This window comes from Danio rerio, chromosome 12 (genome assembly GCF_052040795.2).
Source record: "Danio rerio strain M-AB ecotype USA chromosome 12, GRCz13ab, whole genome shotgun sequence".
NCBI lineage: Eukaryota > Metazoa > Chordata > Actinopteri > Cypriniformes > Danionidae > Danio > Danio rerio.
In genome coordinates this window covers 49,027,501-49,045,000 of record NC_141032.1, presented here as the reverse complement: position 1 = coordinate 49,045,000, position 17,500 = coordinate 49,027,501, and the positions used below count along the sequence as shown (strand labels likewise).

Sequence of the window (17,500 nt, the reverse complement as noted above, 5' to 3'; positions counted from 1 at the left end):
GGAATTTTTCACAGTATGTCCTATAATATTTTTTCTTCTGGAGAAAGTCTTATTTGTTTTACTTCAGAAAAAAACAAAACAAAAAGCGCTCTGGGGTAAGTTCAAATGTATGGTCGGTGCTCTATGGGTAAGGGATTCATCAAATCTGCAACAAGAATCAGTCCAAGGCACTCGAGTAAAGTGAAAAAATTAAAAAGCCTTTATTCACATGGCTAGATCTCTAAAAAAAAAAAAAAAAAAAAAAATGGGATGAATTTAAACAAACTAATTAAGTTTAGTATCATGCAGCTTAATTTGTTTGTGTAAAGTCATCCCATATAAATTGTTTGCAATCACTCACCTTAAAAAGAATTGTAAATTCAATTAATATTTTTTTTAGTGATGTGATTTTTTTTCTTTTTCAAATACTTACCAAATTATGTTTAAGCTGTTGATGAGAGCAATTAATTATTCACAATATTTCACATTTTATTTTGATGGTTCCTATTGCATATTTTGTTGACTAAAATTTGCATTGCAATACACGCTACTATGCATAGTATGGTAGTAGACTGTCTGCTTAATATCTGCTGATACTGCTCCTTCAGCAGACATTTATCTGACTATAAAAAACTGTGCATGTACAGTATGGCAACTTACACTAACCCTAACCTTAACCCTAACAGTCTACTTGCAGTGTAATGAGAATAGTTGCCATGCAGTGTAACTTAAATTCAACAAAATGCATTAAAGGAACCATCAAAATAAAATGATACCAATATTTGTTTCTTCTGAAGAAAATCTGAAAGTCTTATTTGTTCTATTTTGGCTAGAATGAAAGCAGTTTTTAATTGTTTTAAAGCCATTTTAAGGTCAATATTATTAACCCCTTTAAGCAATATTAGCTTTGGATTGAACAAAACAGAACAAACCACTGCTATACAATGACTTGCCTAATTACCCGAACTTTACCCTAATATACAGTATAGATTTTTCTTGCTGATTTTTAAACATAATAGTTTTAGTAACTAAATTACTAACTGATAATTAAATAAATACATTAATTAATTAAAGTCTCTGCCGTGATTACAGGATAGGATATTTTAATAGTTATTTTGTGAGATACTTGCATTCAGCTAATTGATAAAAGATTAATGGAAAAAAGGAGTCCCCTACATGTAAACTGGCTTGGAGAAATGACTTTAACCTTTTTGGAGCGAATTAGGTAGAAAACTTGAACAAGAAAATGATTTGACACAAACTAATTGTGGACTAATGTGTCATTTTATGGATTTTTTAATATTCCTTTTCATCATTCTCTGCCGTTCAAACAGGTCTTTGTAAACAAGTTTTTATGAATGGCTTGTTATGTGGGTGGGTTTTTATTTATTTATTATTATTATTAACTTTTTTGCTTATGTAACCCCGCCGGTCCTACGCTACCCAACATTCTCCAAGCTGGTATCGAACCAGCGATCTTCCGCATGGGAGTCGGGTGCTCTACCAAGGAGGCTAAAGACCATGGCCTCTAGCGTCTGTCGCTAGAGCACCTTTAGAGGTTAGAAGAGTGAGGTTTTTCTGCACAGCACACACTAGCTGGCCTCCATTACACTCACCCCACTAAACCTCACTCTCATCCAGGTCACGGCACCAATGTAACCCCGCCGGTTCTATGCCACCCAACCCGCTCCGAGCTGGTATCGAACCGGCGACCTTCCGCAGGTGCTCTACCAAGGAGGCTACCCCAAGTAGAGGTCAGAGGAGTGAGGTTTTACCTGCACAGTACACACTAGCTGGCCTCCGTTACACTTATGTAATATGTGGACAAAAGATATAAAAAAGAGAATCCATTTTCCTGAATCTTTGTCTTCAATAAAAACTTATTTGACAACAACAATAATAATAATAATAATAATAATAATAATAATAATAATAATAATAATAATAATAATAATTCCCTACTTTTATATAGAGCTTTTCTGGACACTCAAAGTGCTTTACACATTTGGGGGGAATCTCCTCATCCACCACCAGTTTGCAGCATCCACCTGATGTGACAGCAGTCATATTGCACCAGACTGCACACCAGCTGATTGGTGGAGAGGAGACAGAGTGATGAAGCCAATTATGGTATGGGGATGGTTAGGAGGTCATGATGGACAGAGGCCAGTGGGCGGATTTGGCCAGGATGCCGGGGTGAAACCCCTACTCTTTTTCGAAGGACATCCCGGAATTTTTAACAAACACAGAGAGTCAGGATTTTCGTTTAAAGTCTCATCGGAAAGCTGGCGCACACTGTTCAGTAGAATCCTCATCAATATACTGGTGCATTTGGACTCACACAGACCACAGGTTGAGCGCCCCCTGCTGGCCTCACTAACACCACTTCCATCAGCAACTTAGCTTTCCCATGTGGTCTCCCATCCAGGCACTGACCAGGTGCAGCCCTGCTTAGCTTCAGTGGGCGACCATGTGAGAGTTGCAGAGCTAGCTAGCTTATTTCATTTCATTTTGTTGTCCGCTTAGTCCCTTTATTAATCCGGGGTCGCCAAAGCGGAATGAACCGCCAACTTATCCAGCAAGTTTTTACGCAGCGGATGCCCTTCCAGCTGCAACCCATCTCTGGGAAAGCCGGCACCAGTTATTGTTAATATTCTTCTTCTTCTTATTATTATTATTATTTAATTATTACAATTAAATTGTTTAAATCGTTTAATTAGGTGTTTAGTGGTTTGTTCTGTAGCTAATCGAAAAAACTAAATCATAATATCAAATATTATCGTAAAACATTTGCTGGATAAGTTGGCGGTTCATTCAACCCCAGATTAATAAAGGGACTAAGCCGAAAAGAAAATGAATGAAAAAGTAGTTAGCAGTTTTTTTTGTATTAGAGCCAAATTAAAAGAAATAAGACTGTCTCCAGAAGAAAAATATTATAGGAAATACTGTGGAAAACATCCTGGTTTTGTTAAACATCACTTGGGAAAATATAAAAAAAAAATTATTTATATAAATTTTTTTTACAGGATGGCTAATAATTTAGCCTTTAACATGTTGATGCTCTACAACAGAGTTTCTCAAGTGGTGGGTCGCGACACAAAAGTGGGTCGCGGGGACATTTTCAGTGGGTCGCGGAGTGTGTGGTCAAAAAAACAACAAAAGTTTCATTTTTAACTTATTTTGCTTATACCAGACTTTTATTTTGAAATGTGCGCTACCATTTGACACATGAAATTTCATTTAAATATAGCAATAAATATGCACAATGTAAAGTATAGATTTACATATATTAAAAACAAACAAAAAAAAGACTTAAAGCCTCAGTATGCCATATGTAGTGAGGTGCTCTCACAAGAGAGCATGAAACCTCCTAAACAAAAATTTTAGTTTACATTTAGAAACCAGACAATAATATGTTTTATTAACAGTTCAGTTTAGTTCATGGAAACTGGAGCTTTCCTTACCCTGACCACTGTTTACAGTATTTGTGGTTTTTATTTTGTAATATTTCTATAATGTGATACATTTTGTAATGACAGCAGAAAAAAACTATTTATTTGCAAGTCTTGGTAGCTTTCTCATGATTTATCTGTCACCACTTGTGTATGTTAACAAATAAATACAAATGAATTATAATTCCTAAATTTATATTTTAGTTCCTAAAAATGTGGGTCACGGCTTGATGACCATGTAAAAATGTGGGTCCCATGGCCAAACCAGTTGAGAACCACTGCACTACAACAATAAATAAATAAATAAATAAATAAATAATTTAATAAATAAATAAATAAATAATTTAATAAATAAATAAATAAATAAATAATTAAATAAATAAAAAAAAAAATAAAAAAATAAAAAAATAAAAAAATAGATAAATTAATAAATAAATTAATAAATAAATAAATTAATTAATTATTTAATAAATAAATAAATAAATACATAAATTAATAATTAAATAAATAAATAAATAAATAAAAAAATAAATAAAAAAATAAATAGATAAATTAATAAATTAATAAATTAATAAATAAATAAATAAATAAATAAATAAATACATTAATAAATAAATTAATTAATTAAAGTGATTTACTGTAATCTGGGAAATGCGGGACACTTATTTTGCTCCATCAATGGCAAATCTGTTAACATTGATGTATTTAAGCAGGCCTCATTTCTTGGTTTGAATCCTTAGAGCTGAAACCTGTTATTTATAATGCATTTTAAAATTATACATCTAATAAATGCTGCAAATCACTCCAATTTGCCTTCGATTCTACATTACAATATATTAATTCAGGACAACAATTCAAAGAGTGAATGAGAAAGCATACAGTATATCACTGGAGCCGCTCAAGCTGGTAAACAGTGGGACAACGTAATCATTTTTGTGAATTTCACCTCAAAACTGCAGTGGCATTCAGACATGTACATGTATAGCTGCATGTGCACAGGAGCTTCAATAATAAAGCAGTTCTGGATGGAAAAAACACTGAAGATCTGCAGTCTTTCTCCCAACCACAAGGAGGCAACACACACTCACAAAACACACACACTGGCACTGTTCCAAGCACAGATATTAGCAGCATTTCAAATATGCCAACTGCATTATTGCGCAAGCTAAACATTTCTTCCGTATTGTCATAGCTTTCAAAGTGAAAGTGGAGAGGGTGGAGACGGGATTTTATCAATTTGGAATTGACTGAACTGGTTTTTATAGACTGTGCTGCATTCCAGAAAGGAGATGAAGCAAATGAGAGGTTCCTAAAACAACACACAAGCAGTTATTTGGCTGTTATTGAGATTATTCAATAAGCATGCACCGACGCCAGCAGAAAAACAAAGTCACTTTCAGAGGAAGTAAAGAATGCAACTGGATAGATGTTGTGTTATGCTGTAATAATAAAAAATACTTCATACATTATGCAATTCGGATTGTGCCTCACACCGGTGAGTGGGCTTGATAAACCACCTGTAGAAAACACACTCTTCAATTTCTCTGACACTTTAATAGACACTTGCACCATTTTTTGCACCAGACACTTTCTTACAATCACTCCATATCTCTTAAAAAACAAGTGTGCCTCACACAGGTGAGTGGGCTTGACATACCACCTGGAGAAACACTCTTCATTCATTCATTCATTCGCTTTTCAGGTTAGTCCCTTTATTCATAAGGGGATGTCACAGCAGAATGAACCACCAACTTATCCAGCATATGTTTTACGCAGCCGATGCCCTTCCAGCCGCAACCCAACACCGGGAAACACCCATACACTCTTACATTCACACTCATACACTACGGCTAATTTAGTTAATTCCCATATAGCGCATGTGCTTGGACTGTGAGGGAAACCAGAGCACCCGAGCAAACATGGGGAGAACATGCAAACTCCACATAGAAATAACAACTGACCCAACGGGGCTTGAACCAGCAACCTTCTTGCTGTGAGGCGATTGTGCTACCCACTGCACCGGTGTGACGCCCCAGAAATACTCCTCTCTCTAAAAAAAAAAGTTCTGATGGTGGGAAAATCATGTTTTAAATCTATTAAAACTGATCAACATGTGTAAAAGTGGGAACCTTAAAGCATTAAGCCACAGAGCATTAAGTTAAGGTTATCTTGTTGTCAAATTTGTTGTAGAAACTATGCAGAAGCCTATTTTATGTAATTTAATGCAATAACATCTGAAATAACTTCAAAAATAAAGCCAATTCCCCACTTTTTCAAGTGAAAAGTCAATAACCGTCACACATTACGTCACTTATTTTATTATACTTAAATATTTTCGATGTAAAATTACGCATTAACTTCCCATGCTAACTGTCTCTGTTTTACTAACACAGCGGTGTTGCTTTTTTAAACATATGCTCATGTTTGCAATAACTTTGCATGAACGCATCATGATCAGCTGGAGAAAGAAATGCTGATCTCTTTTTTTCGGATGTTGCCATGGTCACTCGTAATATCTGTGCTCAGAGCCGGCCCAAGGCATAAGCGAACTAAGCGGCTGCTTAGGGCCCAGTGGCCAGTAGAGGGCCTCAAAGAGTGCATCAAATGACTGAGTGACTTTCGTTTTTGTTAATTTGTTGTGTTGTGGATTAGGGGACAAATATATGCCCATTTATTGTTATTTCCCACCACTATACATACAATGGCGCCAAGACATTTATCTAAATTTACAAGAGATCTGAAAATGCTTCCTGGTTTAATTTTTATATAATTTAAATAGATGTTTTAAGTTATTTAAACTACAAAATACAATATAATTTTTTTTCAGTGTTAACATTTATATCCTTAAAAAAAAAAATCTTTATTGTTACTATGTTTGACTGTTTGGCAGCGTCTTGTGACTGACTAATAATAATATTAATATTATTATTATTATTAATATTATTACTTAATAAAAAATAATAATAATAATAACAACAACAACAACAACAATAATAATAATAATATTATTAATCAATAGGAAGCTGTTTCTGCAGAATAATATTTAGAAATGTCTTAAAACATTCTATGATGTAAGCAACACATCTTAAAATATTTTAAAATGTGCGAATAATAAAGGATTGACAATAATTTGTCATATTGTTTGCACCAAGGGGGTCCCAAATAAAATCCTGCTTAGGGCCCCCTGAAGGCTTGGGCCGGCCCTGCTGCGCTCCATCGATGATGCCTTTTTATAGTCGCGGTGTGTGATCTTAACTCTGAGTTGGTCTACTCGAAGTTGATTGACCAACTCAGATCCGCTATTCTGAAACCGAAAACTCTGAGTTTTTAATCTCTCGGTAAATCAACTCAGAGTTCAAGTTTAAACTCTGAGTTTGTTGAACCTCCTTACTGAAACAGGCCCCTCGTGTTGTGAATGTTGTTGTGTTGCGATCTTAATGCTGTTGTGTTGTAAGATTAAAGTTTGCTTTTTAAACATGCTGTTGGGTCGTGCACTACTGAGCCATCAAATTAAAAAAATAAATCCCATTCGAGCTCATACGACAGCAAAAAAATAAATAAAATAAATAAAACATCGCACCATGTACTCACACATTTGAACATCTTCTGCTTATGAAGGCAGCGCTGTAGGAAACAGATCTGTTTGTTTCAATGCGCAAGGAGAAAGCAGGGGACCAAGGAGGTGTGGGGAAAAAACAGGGATTGTATTCTTTCACAGCGTGGTGTCCAGCATGCCCTCAGCTTCCTCCATAACACTGTTGCGTCTCCTGCACGCATCCAGGAGTTTTTTGCGTGGTCCGAGTGGGATGTGGATGCTGATGAGGTCCTGCTCCGAGCACAAGAGTAACGCCTCCAGATCCATCTGCTCTCGCTGGAAGATGGAGACGTAATCACTGAGTCCCTGAGACGCCAGAAACACTTCCAGAGGAGCAGATGAAGGCTGAAGCTCATCGTCCTCCTCCTCCAGACCCAGGTCTCCTTCCTCCCATGGCAAATCCTGCAGGACACCATCAACAGCATCACAATCATCACAGTTCATTCATTCATTCATTCATTTTCCTTTAGCTTAGTCCCTTATTAATCAGGGGTCGCCACAGCGGAATGAACCACTAACTATTCCAGCATATGTTTTATGCAGTAGATGCCCTTCCAGCCACAACCCAGTACTGGAAAATACCCATACACACTCACATTCACACACACTCATACACTTCAGCCTATATTTGGTTCATAAAATCCCCTATAGCGCATGCGTTTGGACTGGGGGGGAAACTGGAGCACCCGGAGGAAACCCAAACCAACACGGGAGAAAATGCAAACTCCACACAGAATTGCCAACTGACCCAGCCGAGACTCGAACCAGCGACCTTCTTGCTGTGAGGCCACAGTGCTAACCACTGAGCCACTGTGCCACCCTATAATCATCATAATCACACACCTATATGCAGTGTCTAATCATAAACAGATTTTTGATTTTCACATTTACATTTATCTAGAATCACGTATCCAAAAGCATCTGGACACCCACTATTTAAAGGGATAGTTCATCTTAAAAATTCTAATTCTGTGATCATTTATGTCACGCTTCAAAAAACCCACATGCAAAGCTACCTGAAAAACTATGGGCTACCAAACTATGTGCACCAAGTGTTTTAAATTCAAAGTGTGCTCATACCAAATGTTAATTAAATTTACGGTAGTTAATATAAGTCAATTACCTTACATTATCATACATAAATACACACACACACACACACACACACACACACACACACACACACACACACACACACACACACACACATATATATATATATATATACACATTTATACATACACACACACACACACACACACACATATATATATATATATACACATTTATACATACACACACACACACACACATACACACACACACACACACACACATATATATATATATATATACACATTTATACATACACACACACACACACACACACACATATATATATATATACACATTTATACATACACACACACACACACACATACACACACACACACACACACACACACATACACACACACACACACACACACACACACACACACATATATATATATATATATATATACACACACACATATACATATATATATATATATATATATATATATATATATATATATTTTTTTTTTTTTTTTTTTATTTTTTATTTTTTTGAAAGCATCCTCATCTTACAGCATTTTTACACAAGCGCCTAAAACTAAAACCATCCAGAGAGGTTCAGCCTTGCTTAGCTTTAGTGAGCAACCGGTCTTGGGTGATATGGCTGTGTCATTGATGCCAATGTTCTGCTGGATTTGTTCAATTTCCTCATGTCACTTCAGACAAGAAAAGTAAATTGATATTTCAAACTGACATGCTATAGAAAAAAACATTATAATAACTGACTTTAAACCTTTTTTTTTGTGAATATACTAGTGGCCCAAGACTTGCATTGTACTGTGTATATACACACACATATACATATACTCAGCATAAATGAGTACACCCCATATTAAAAATGAATATTATTTAACCTTTTCTCAGTCAATATCAGTATTATTTATTGGTGCATTTAAACAAACCGGATTTATAAATAGATATATATTTATTAAAATAACATTTTAGTCACCAAACATCTTTAAAAATATTAGAAACAGAAAGATAATACATTTAAATTCATGAAAAAATAGAAACTACAAAATTAACAAAATAGTATATATTTTTAGTTTCTCTTGATTTTTGCTCTTAAAAAATATAATAATAATAATAATAATAATAATAATAATAATAATAATAATAATAATAATAATAATATTGTATATATATCATCACCTTGGAATTATACGGTTGTATCTGCGTTCTAAATGATTTTGAGATATTAAGCTTCAAAGTTTTTGCATTCCACATAGCAGACAGTTTGTGTTTAACATTTGTTGTTTAAATAAAGTCTTAAAATTCAAACAAATATATATATATATATATATATATATATATATATATATATATATATATATATATATATATATATATATATATATATATATATATATATTAAATATAAATATATATATATATATATATAAAATGTATTTATTTAAATCTTTAGACCATTATCCTAGGTTATTTTGTTAGATAAGCTCTAGATTTGGAGATTTTTTAATTCTGACTAAACTAATGTATATGCACAGAAAATATAGAAAATGTTAATTTAAATGACAGATTTATGAGGGGTGAACTCATAAACAGAACACTGTATATATATATATACATATATTAAATTATTTCTTTATTTTTAATTTTTTCTGAAACTAATATGACACCATTGTGTTTGTTGGGCCTTACACATTTCATACATAATTTGTAATGTTCAATGTAAAAAAACAAACAAAATAAAACTGCAAAAAGAGCACACTTCCGCATTGCAGAATAAGGTCAATCCAGTATCTGCTGATTAGTGTGTATGTACCTGCAAGTTCTTCTCCTGGAGGCTCAGAGAGCTGCCAATGCTGACTTCATCCAGACTGGGTGACCGAAGCGGCAGTCGACCCCGTAAGTGGATGTTCGGGGCCCGTCCCACCGGTTCACTCCCTGCCACACTGCCCTCACCCCGTCCTGTCCGGAAAACCCCATCAGTCGCATAATTCCTACGGAAAACCATCGTCCCGAGTCCCGGGCGGTTGAATAAAGAGTCTCGTCCTGAATCTGTGCTGATTTCAGAGTAAGCAGCCTCATATAGACCCGGATCACTGAGCGCTCTGGACACAGTGTCTTCCTCATCATCTACATCCTCCAGCCTGATGTCCGATTTACCAGAAAACATGTTGCGGATGTTGAGTCGAGGGCTGGACTGATGGCGTCTGTCCACAAATGTTCCCTGCTTCAAAAACATCACATCATTTCCTAGTTGAAGACCAGAGAGGGAACGAACACTCTTTCGCCCGTCTTCAGAAATCTTGAACGTTCCTTCAACTTGCTTCTTCTTCTCAAGTTTCCGCTGAATCTTTGTCCGGCCTCTAGCCGTGGACTGAAGCGTTGCCTGTGAAGAAAAGCTTATGGAAGTCACACTTTGTTATACTTTACACTGGATACAAACATGTTTGCACTGCCTAACACAGAGTACATTTACATGAACACCAATAATCTGATTTTAATATGATTAAAACAATACTCTGATTAAGAGTCCACCATGTGTAACGGAGGCCAGCTAATGAAGTGCTGTGCAGGTGAACCTCACTCCTCTGACCTCTAAAGGTGCTCTAGCAACAGTCGCTAGAGGCCATGGTCTTTAGCCTCCTTGTTAGAGCAACCAACTCCCATGCGAAAGGTCGCCGGTTCGAAATCAGCTCGGATCGGTTTGGGTGGCGTAGGACCGGCAGGGTTACACATACACTGTAAAAAGTGATTAGTTACACTAGTAAACTAATTGCCTTAAAAGAAACAAGTTGACTTTACAAAATAATGTAAGTAAACCCATTGTAACTTGGAACTGTAAAGTTGAGTGTTTATAATTATGCTAATTTTACTCACTTTTTTTAAAGTCAACTAGTCCATTTTTACACTGTCAGATTCATTTAGCTCGTCTGTTTTCAAATGATTACTGCAATTCATTCATTTTCTTTTTGGCTTAGTCCCTTTATTAATCTGGGGTCGCCACAGGGGAATGAACCGCCAACTTATCCAGCATATGTTTTACGCAGCGGATGCCCTTCAAGCCACAACCTATCACTAGGAAACACCCATACACAGGCTGTGCAACTGACTCCCATGCGGAAGGTCGCTGGTTCAATACCAGCTCAGAGCGGGTTTAGTGGTGTAGGGCCGGCAGGGTTACATTGGTGCCGTGACCCAGATAGGAGTATGGTTTAGTGGGGTGAGTGTAACGGAGGCCAGCTAGTGTGTGCTGTGCAGGTAAACCTCACTCTGACCTCTAAAGGTGCTCTAGCGACAGATGCTAGAGGCCATGGTCTTTAGCCTCCTTGGTAGAGCACCTGACTCCCATGCGGAAGGTCGACGGTTCGATATTAGCTCGGAGTGTGTTTGGTGGTGTAGGACTGGCAGGGTTACATTGGTGCCGTGACCCGGATGGGAGTGAGGTTTAGGGGGGTGAGTGTAACGCAGGCCAGCTAGTGTGTACTGTGCAGGTGAACCTCACTCCTCTGACCTCTAAAGGTGCTCTAGCTATAGATGCTAGAGGCCATGGTCTTTAGTCTCCTTGTTAGAGCAACCGACTCCCATGCGGAAAGTCGCCGGTTCGATACCAGCTCGGACCATGTTTGGTGGTGTAGGAGTGGCGGGGTTACACATGTAAACAAAGATTTTTGATTGATTTAATTAAATTAAAGGTCATAATTGAACTAAAAAGAAATAAAATTAAGACTTGTGGAGAATGCAGATTGTTGTGGCATTATTAAAGTGCAGTACAGACATGTAAACACAGCACTCCCGAAGTCTCTATGCATATGCGGGAGACTCTCAGATGCCCGTAAATGTATAATAATCTCCCAGATCTCTTGCGTCTCTCGCCCTGTCCTCAAATACATTGTACACCCCCTCTCCACCGCATCTCTCCTCACTCTTTAGATACATCACGCACATCTTGCTTCATTAGATACGTTGCGCATCAACCACAACCACCCCTCTCTTCAGATTATCCCCCCCCCCCTCCCAAAGGTGCAGCCTGATCATGCCTTTAAATGTTGTCAATAAGCGTGAGTGCAAATCATCATGTTGTGCACGGATCTTCATGAAAAAGATTAAGTGTGCTTCCAATTGTACATCAGTGATTTACATGTTAAGTCAACGCAAATGCAAGAATAGACATCCTGCGGCACAATACACGATAATTGGGTAAATGACGCGGTGGGAATAGTGCGATATGCGCGAAATGACGCGGCGCGAATTGAGCGTTTTACGTGTTTGACGTGCTTAACGAGGGCTTTGCGCAAATCACTCGAGTTCGAAAATCTGAACTTCAGCGTACATTCGCGCCGCATTAACCAATCAGTAGCTTGCTCTTGTGGGGACGTGATTGTGACGTATCGCCTGTTGTTGGTGTCCCTGGAGAAATCCTCCAGCTGACACAGACAAAAAGTTCAATCCGCGCTAGGCCCAGTCAGAAGCACCGCTGAAAGCCTCCATCCAGGTTCAGTTTCTGGAGGAGTTTACGAGCTCACAGAGCTGGATGCACCTCTGAAAGGATCTAGTGGACTCAGACACGGCCCTAAACGAATCGCCGCTGTTTTTCAGCCTTATAAACACTGTTATTTTCTTTATAAAATCTATGTTAGCCATTTAGCAACCAAGCTGGAGTCACCAGGCAGACAGAAGCCCTGCCCATAACGCGAATCCGCGTCTGTTCTGAAGTGAACTTAACGTGCGAATGAAGCGGATTTGACGCGCAAATGAAGCGAGTAAACTCAACTACGTTTTTTTACGAGCGAATATCACGATTTATCCGCGCGTTCTGTGTCTGGTGTGAACACAGCATAACAGTCTTAAAGGTGATCTGTGGCGTTTTGGTCACTGTTGCTTTAAATTCAAATGAAATTGTGCTCTTTTTTTAGAACAGGGTGGAGCTACAAATGCCTGTGTGTCAGCATAGTGGCAGATTCAAAAACAAGACTGACGTCATATGCTGAGGGAGAGACGGTCACTATTGGGCGGGGCTTTCCCCCTCTCCCCTTGATGACAGGTATAAAGGGAGAAATCAAATCAAAGTGTTTCTGCAGAAGCTGGTTATATTCACACACTGCTGCCACACAACTGTGCTCAAACTGCTTATAAAAAGTGATTTTTGCACATTTTAACATTGGCCCAACTACTAAATCAATGAAATAAAGGTTTATTATTAGCAGTCTTGAGTACCCATGTGTTCAGATACAGTACCTGTGAGTATGTCATAGAGTCAAGCGTGTTAAACTGAGGCATCCGCCGACTCAACGTACTGCTGAAGCTGCTGTAACTCATGGTATCCGACGTATCCAATGCAGCACTTTCCCTCATGAAATGTCTTTCCATGCGCTGGTGATGCTTGCGCTGTAGTTTCTCACAGTTCCTGATGCGCTTCTCTGCATTGCGAAAGCCTCGCTCCTTCAGTTTGCTCACCAACTTAGGATTAATGGTGATTTGTTTGGCGGCGATCGAGTCCAGATACCGAACACAGTCCATGTGGCTCCTGGAGGCCGCCATGTCCAGCGGTGTGTGATAATCATTGTCCAGACACCACACATTTGCGCCGAATGACACCAGAAAGGACAGACAGCTCAGGTGACCGTTTGCTGCTGCCAGGTGAAGAGGAGTGTTTCCCCAAATATCACATTTATCTGGATCACCTCTGTGGAGATAATAACAAAAGTGCATGGGGTTATTTACAGATTTATATTGCATTCTAACGCAGTTTACAAGGGCTAAATTGATGGATGATAGATATGGGCTTGTTATTGACTTCTCCCAAAATGAGTATATTTGACACAGGAACATAGAGCCAATCTGATGGTGCATGGGACTATTTTGGGTAAATTGCTAGTGGTCAAATATTTAGATTTAAATATAAAAACAAAAAACAAAAAAAAAAACCTTGTGTGCTTAAAAATGGTTACAAATAAAGTTTACTTGTATATTGACTTGATTCTGTGAATTTTTGATGTGAAAATAATAAATATAGATGATAATAAGAAATAATTTGTGACACTGGACCACTGGTCTTAAGTGTACATTTGTGGGAACTGAGATATATGCATTATTGGACAGACGAATAAACAAATAAACAAGCTTTCTACTGATGTATTTTAGGGCAGGGTTTTTCAAAGTCTAAGACAGTGGGCCTCCCTTTTGACACAACTTATCCATTGGCGCCCCCCTCCTCCCAAACATGCACACATACGTAATAGTAACAACAAGTATTTTAATATATCGTTTTTAAAACTAGGATGATGGTTCAATATGAATAGAACAGATCCAAGAACTGTCCATCGCATTCAAAACAGTCGAAGTTTAGCGGGTCTCATGCTGTCATTAGCCAAAATATCTTGACAAACCACATATAAAGGTCGTGGTTCATCAGCTGGTCCTGTTTACGTAAATCCTAAACTCAAATACTGATCATTATATCGTCGTCTTTTGGGTTTAAGCCCTGAACTTGAAGGCTTTGAATCAGGGGGTCTCAGGAACCGATCCATTGTATTAGCAGGCATATACCTGTGTTGGCGGGCTTGCAAAACAGAAGCGAATTTCTTATTTTATTTTAAAGAAAAACTTTTTTTTAAAGAGTTTTCTCATTTTTGACGTATTATTATTTTTTTTAGCTTTGTTTAATTAAATAGTTTAAATATAATAAAAAATACATATAATAATTAAACTTAATAATTATATTTTTATTATATAATATTTTTCCAGCGCTCCCCTGACATGCTCTGGCGCCCCCCAGGGGAGCCTCGCCTCACACTTTGAAAACCCTTGTTTTAGGGCATAGGACAATATTCGTCTGAGATATATATATATATATATATATATATATATATATATATATATATATATATATATATATATATAAAACGATGACAGACAGACAGACAGACAGACAGACATGGATAGATGGACGGACAGACAAATAGACAGACGGACAGATAGATGTCCGTCCGGACAGACGGACGGACGGACGGACAGACGGAGGGACAGACAGACGGAGGGACAGACAGACGGAGGGACAGACAGACGGAGGGACAGACAGACGGAGGGACAGACAGACGGAGGGACAGACAGACGGACGGACAGACAGACAGACAGACAGACAGACAGACAGACAGACAGACAGACAGACAGACAGACAGACAGACAGACAGACAGACAGACAGACAGATAGATAGATAGATAGATAGATAGATAGATAGATAGATAGATAGATAGATAGATAAAGTCGGTCGGACGGACGGACAGATAGATTGATAGACACAGACAGACAGATCAGAAAGATAGATGGATTCTGGTGGTTTACATGTGAGAACAAAATAGAAAACGAATGGACCATAGTGAAGCCAGACAGCTCGTTAAATATGCATCAGCGTTTTTATATATACTGCATAATCCAGTCAATGCATTTATTTAAAGTCTGTTGCACCTTAACAATACTCTGTTTAAAGGCCATTGAAAACACTCAAATTACTGGTGATTTGCAGGTTCTACAATTAATGCTGGCCACACACGCACACACGCACACGCACACACACGCACACACACGCACGCACACACACGCACACACACACACACACACACACACACACACACACACACACACACACGATTTAGCAATTGTGTTAATTGTTAAAGAGCATTAGTCTGTATATATCAGTTTGGTAATGAATACACATCAGGCCTCTTAGAGTGCACTTGATGAATGCATTACATGCTGCACAGCTTTTAATGACTTCGAGAGGTGAGTCACACAAGCAGTTTGCATAATGTGTGTGTACATGTGTGTTACACTGGGTAAGTGGAGCTGATGAGCATCATGTTACGCATTCAGATCAACACCTTACTGCACAACAGAACATGAACTCATGCAACCACACGCACGTGTGTATTCTTGCACACAGTGTTTTCAGTAGTAAATAGATCAGTGCGTTGGCTATGCTGATGTTTGCTCATGTACAGTTGAAGTCAGAATTATTAGCCCCCCTGAACTTTTAGACCGCTTATTTTTTCCCCGATTTCTGTTTAACGGAGAGCAAATTTTTTCTCCACATTTCTACACATAATAGTTTTAATAACTCATCTCTAATAACCGATTTATTTTATCTTTGTCATGATGACTGTGAATAATATTTGACTAGCTATTTTTCAAGACTCTTCTATACAGCTTAAAGTGACATTTAAAGGCTTAACTAGGTTAATTAGGTGAACTAGGCAGGTTAGGGTAATTAGGCAAGTTATTGTATAACAGTGTTTTTTTCTGTAGATTATTGAGAAAAAATATAGCTTAAAAGGAGCTAATAATTTTGTCTCTAAAATGGTGTTTAAAAAATTAAAAACTAATTTTATCCTAGCTGAAATAAAACAAATAAGACTTTTTCCAGAAGAAAAAATATTATCAGACATACTTTGAAAATTTCTTTGCTCTGTTAAACATCATTTGGCAAATTTTTAAAAAGAAAACAAAATCAAAAAGGGGGCAAATAATTCTGACTTCAACTGTATATGCACTGGCAGTTTCCATAATTGATCTGTATTACAAATTAGCAACCAACATCCATACTCTCTAATTAAGTCCACAAAACCAGTTATAACCAGTTATTTGAGATGCATAAAAATGATAGAATTAATACATTTGCAGCATTATAAGCTGCTTACATGTATATATTTACACACTGCTTACACACAACTGTGTTTAAACCCCTTATAAAAGTGATATTTGCATTATAGGTGCTTTTTAATGACAACAACACATTAGCAAAGACCAACAGAAACTATGTCAGGTATTGTTGGAAGGATGGAAAACGGCAGAGAGCAAAACCTGAAAGACTGATGAAAGTGTAAAACCCTTCTGACATTCAAGTTAACAAATGCCAACAGGCAGAGAAAGCAGGAGGCGGAAGAGGAACAGCCCTAACTCAAGATATTGACCTTTAACTGAGAACATTAACATCTTTCTTTCTGTCTGGCCTTGTGTCAGACTCCTCTCTGTGAATGTGCATGTGGGCATTGACTCTTTTAAAAGCATTTAAATAACTGCACAGTAGAGATTGAGCATTGCATTTAGAGTCTAGACACACTGGAGCCCTAATGCTCAAATCATCAGTAGAAGAAAAAGGCTAAAATATTCACTCTATTAACGAACATGAAAAGTGTGTCATAAGTAGGGTTCATATGGGTGCTGGCAATTCTTGATGGTTCGATTTAAGTGCTTTCAAGGTTGGAAAAGTGGCTAGATTTTGGATAAAGTGCTTGAATTGGCTCTCTTGTTGCTCTCACTATAATTTATCTTACTAGATACACCATAAACAGGGTTTCTGCAGGTTTCACCAAGTCAAATTTAAGACTT

General features: G+C 37.5%; 1 protein-coding gene across 1 annotated transcript in view; it reads right to left on the bottom strand.

The window, feature by feature from the left end:
- Positions 1–6,785: 6,785 nt before the first annotated feature.
- ush1gb (Usher syndrome 1Gb (autosomal recessive)) overlaps positions 6,786–17,500 on the bottom strand; it is a 16,482-nt gene continuing 5,767 nt past the window's right edge. The window contains exons 2-4 of the mRNA XM_087277076.1: positions 13,351–13,798; positions 9,932–10,501; positions 6,786–7,428 (exon numbers count right to left, since the gene is read on the bottom strand). Of these exons, the coding sequence (XP_087133202.1) occupies positions 7,144–7,428; positions 9,932–10,501; positions 13,351–13,798 (1,303 nt within the window). The 3' untranslated portion in view covers positions 6,786–7,143. The remainder of the gene's footprint in view (positions 7,429–9,931; positions 10,502–13,350; positions 13,799–17,500) is intronic.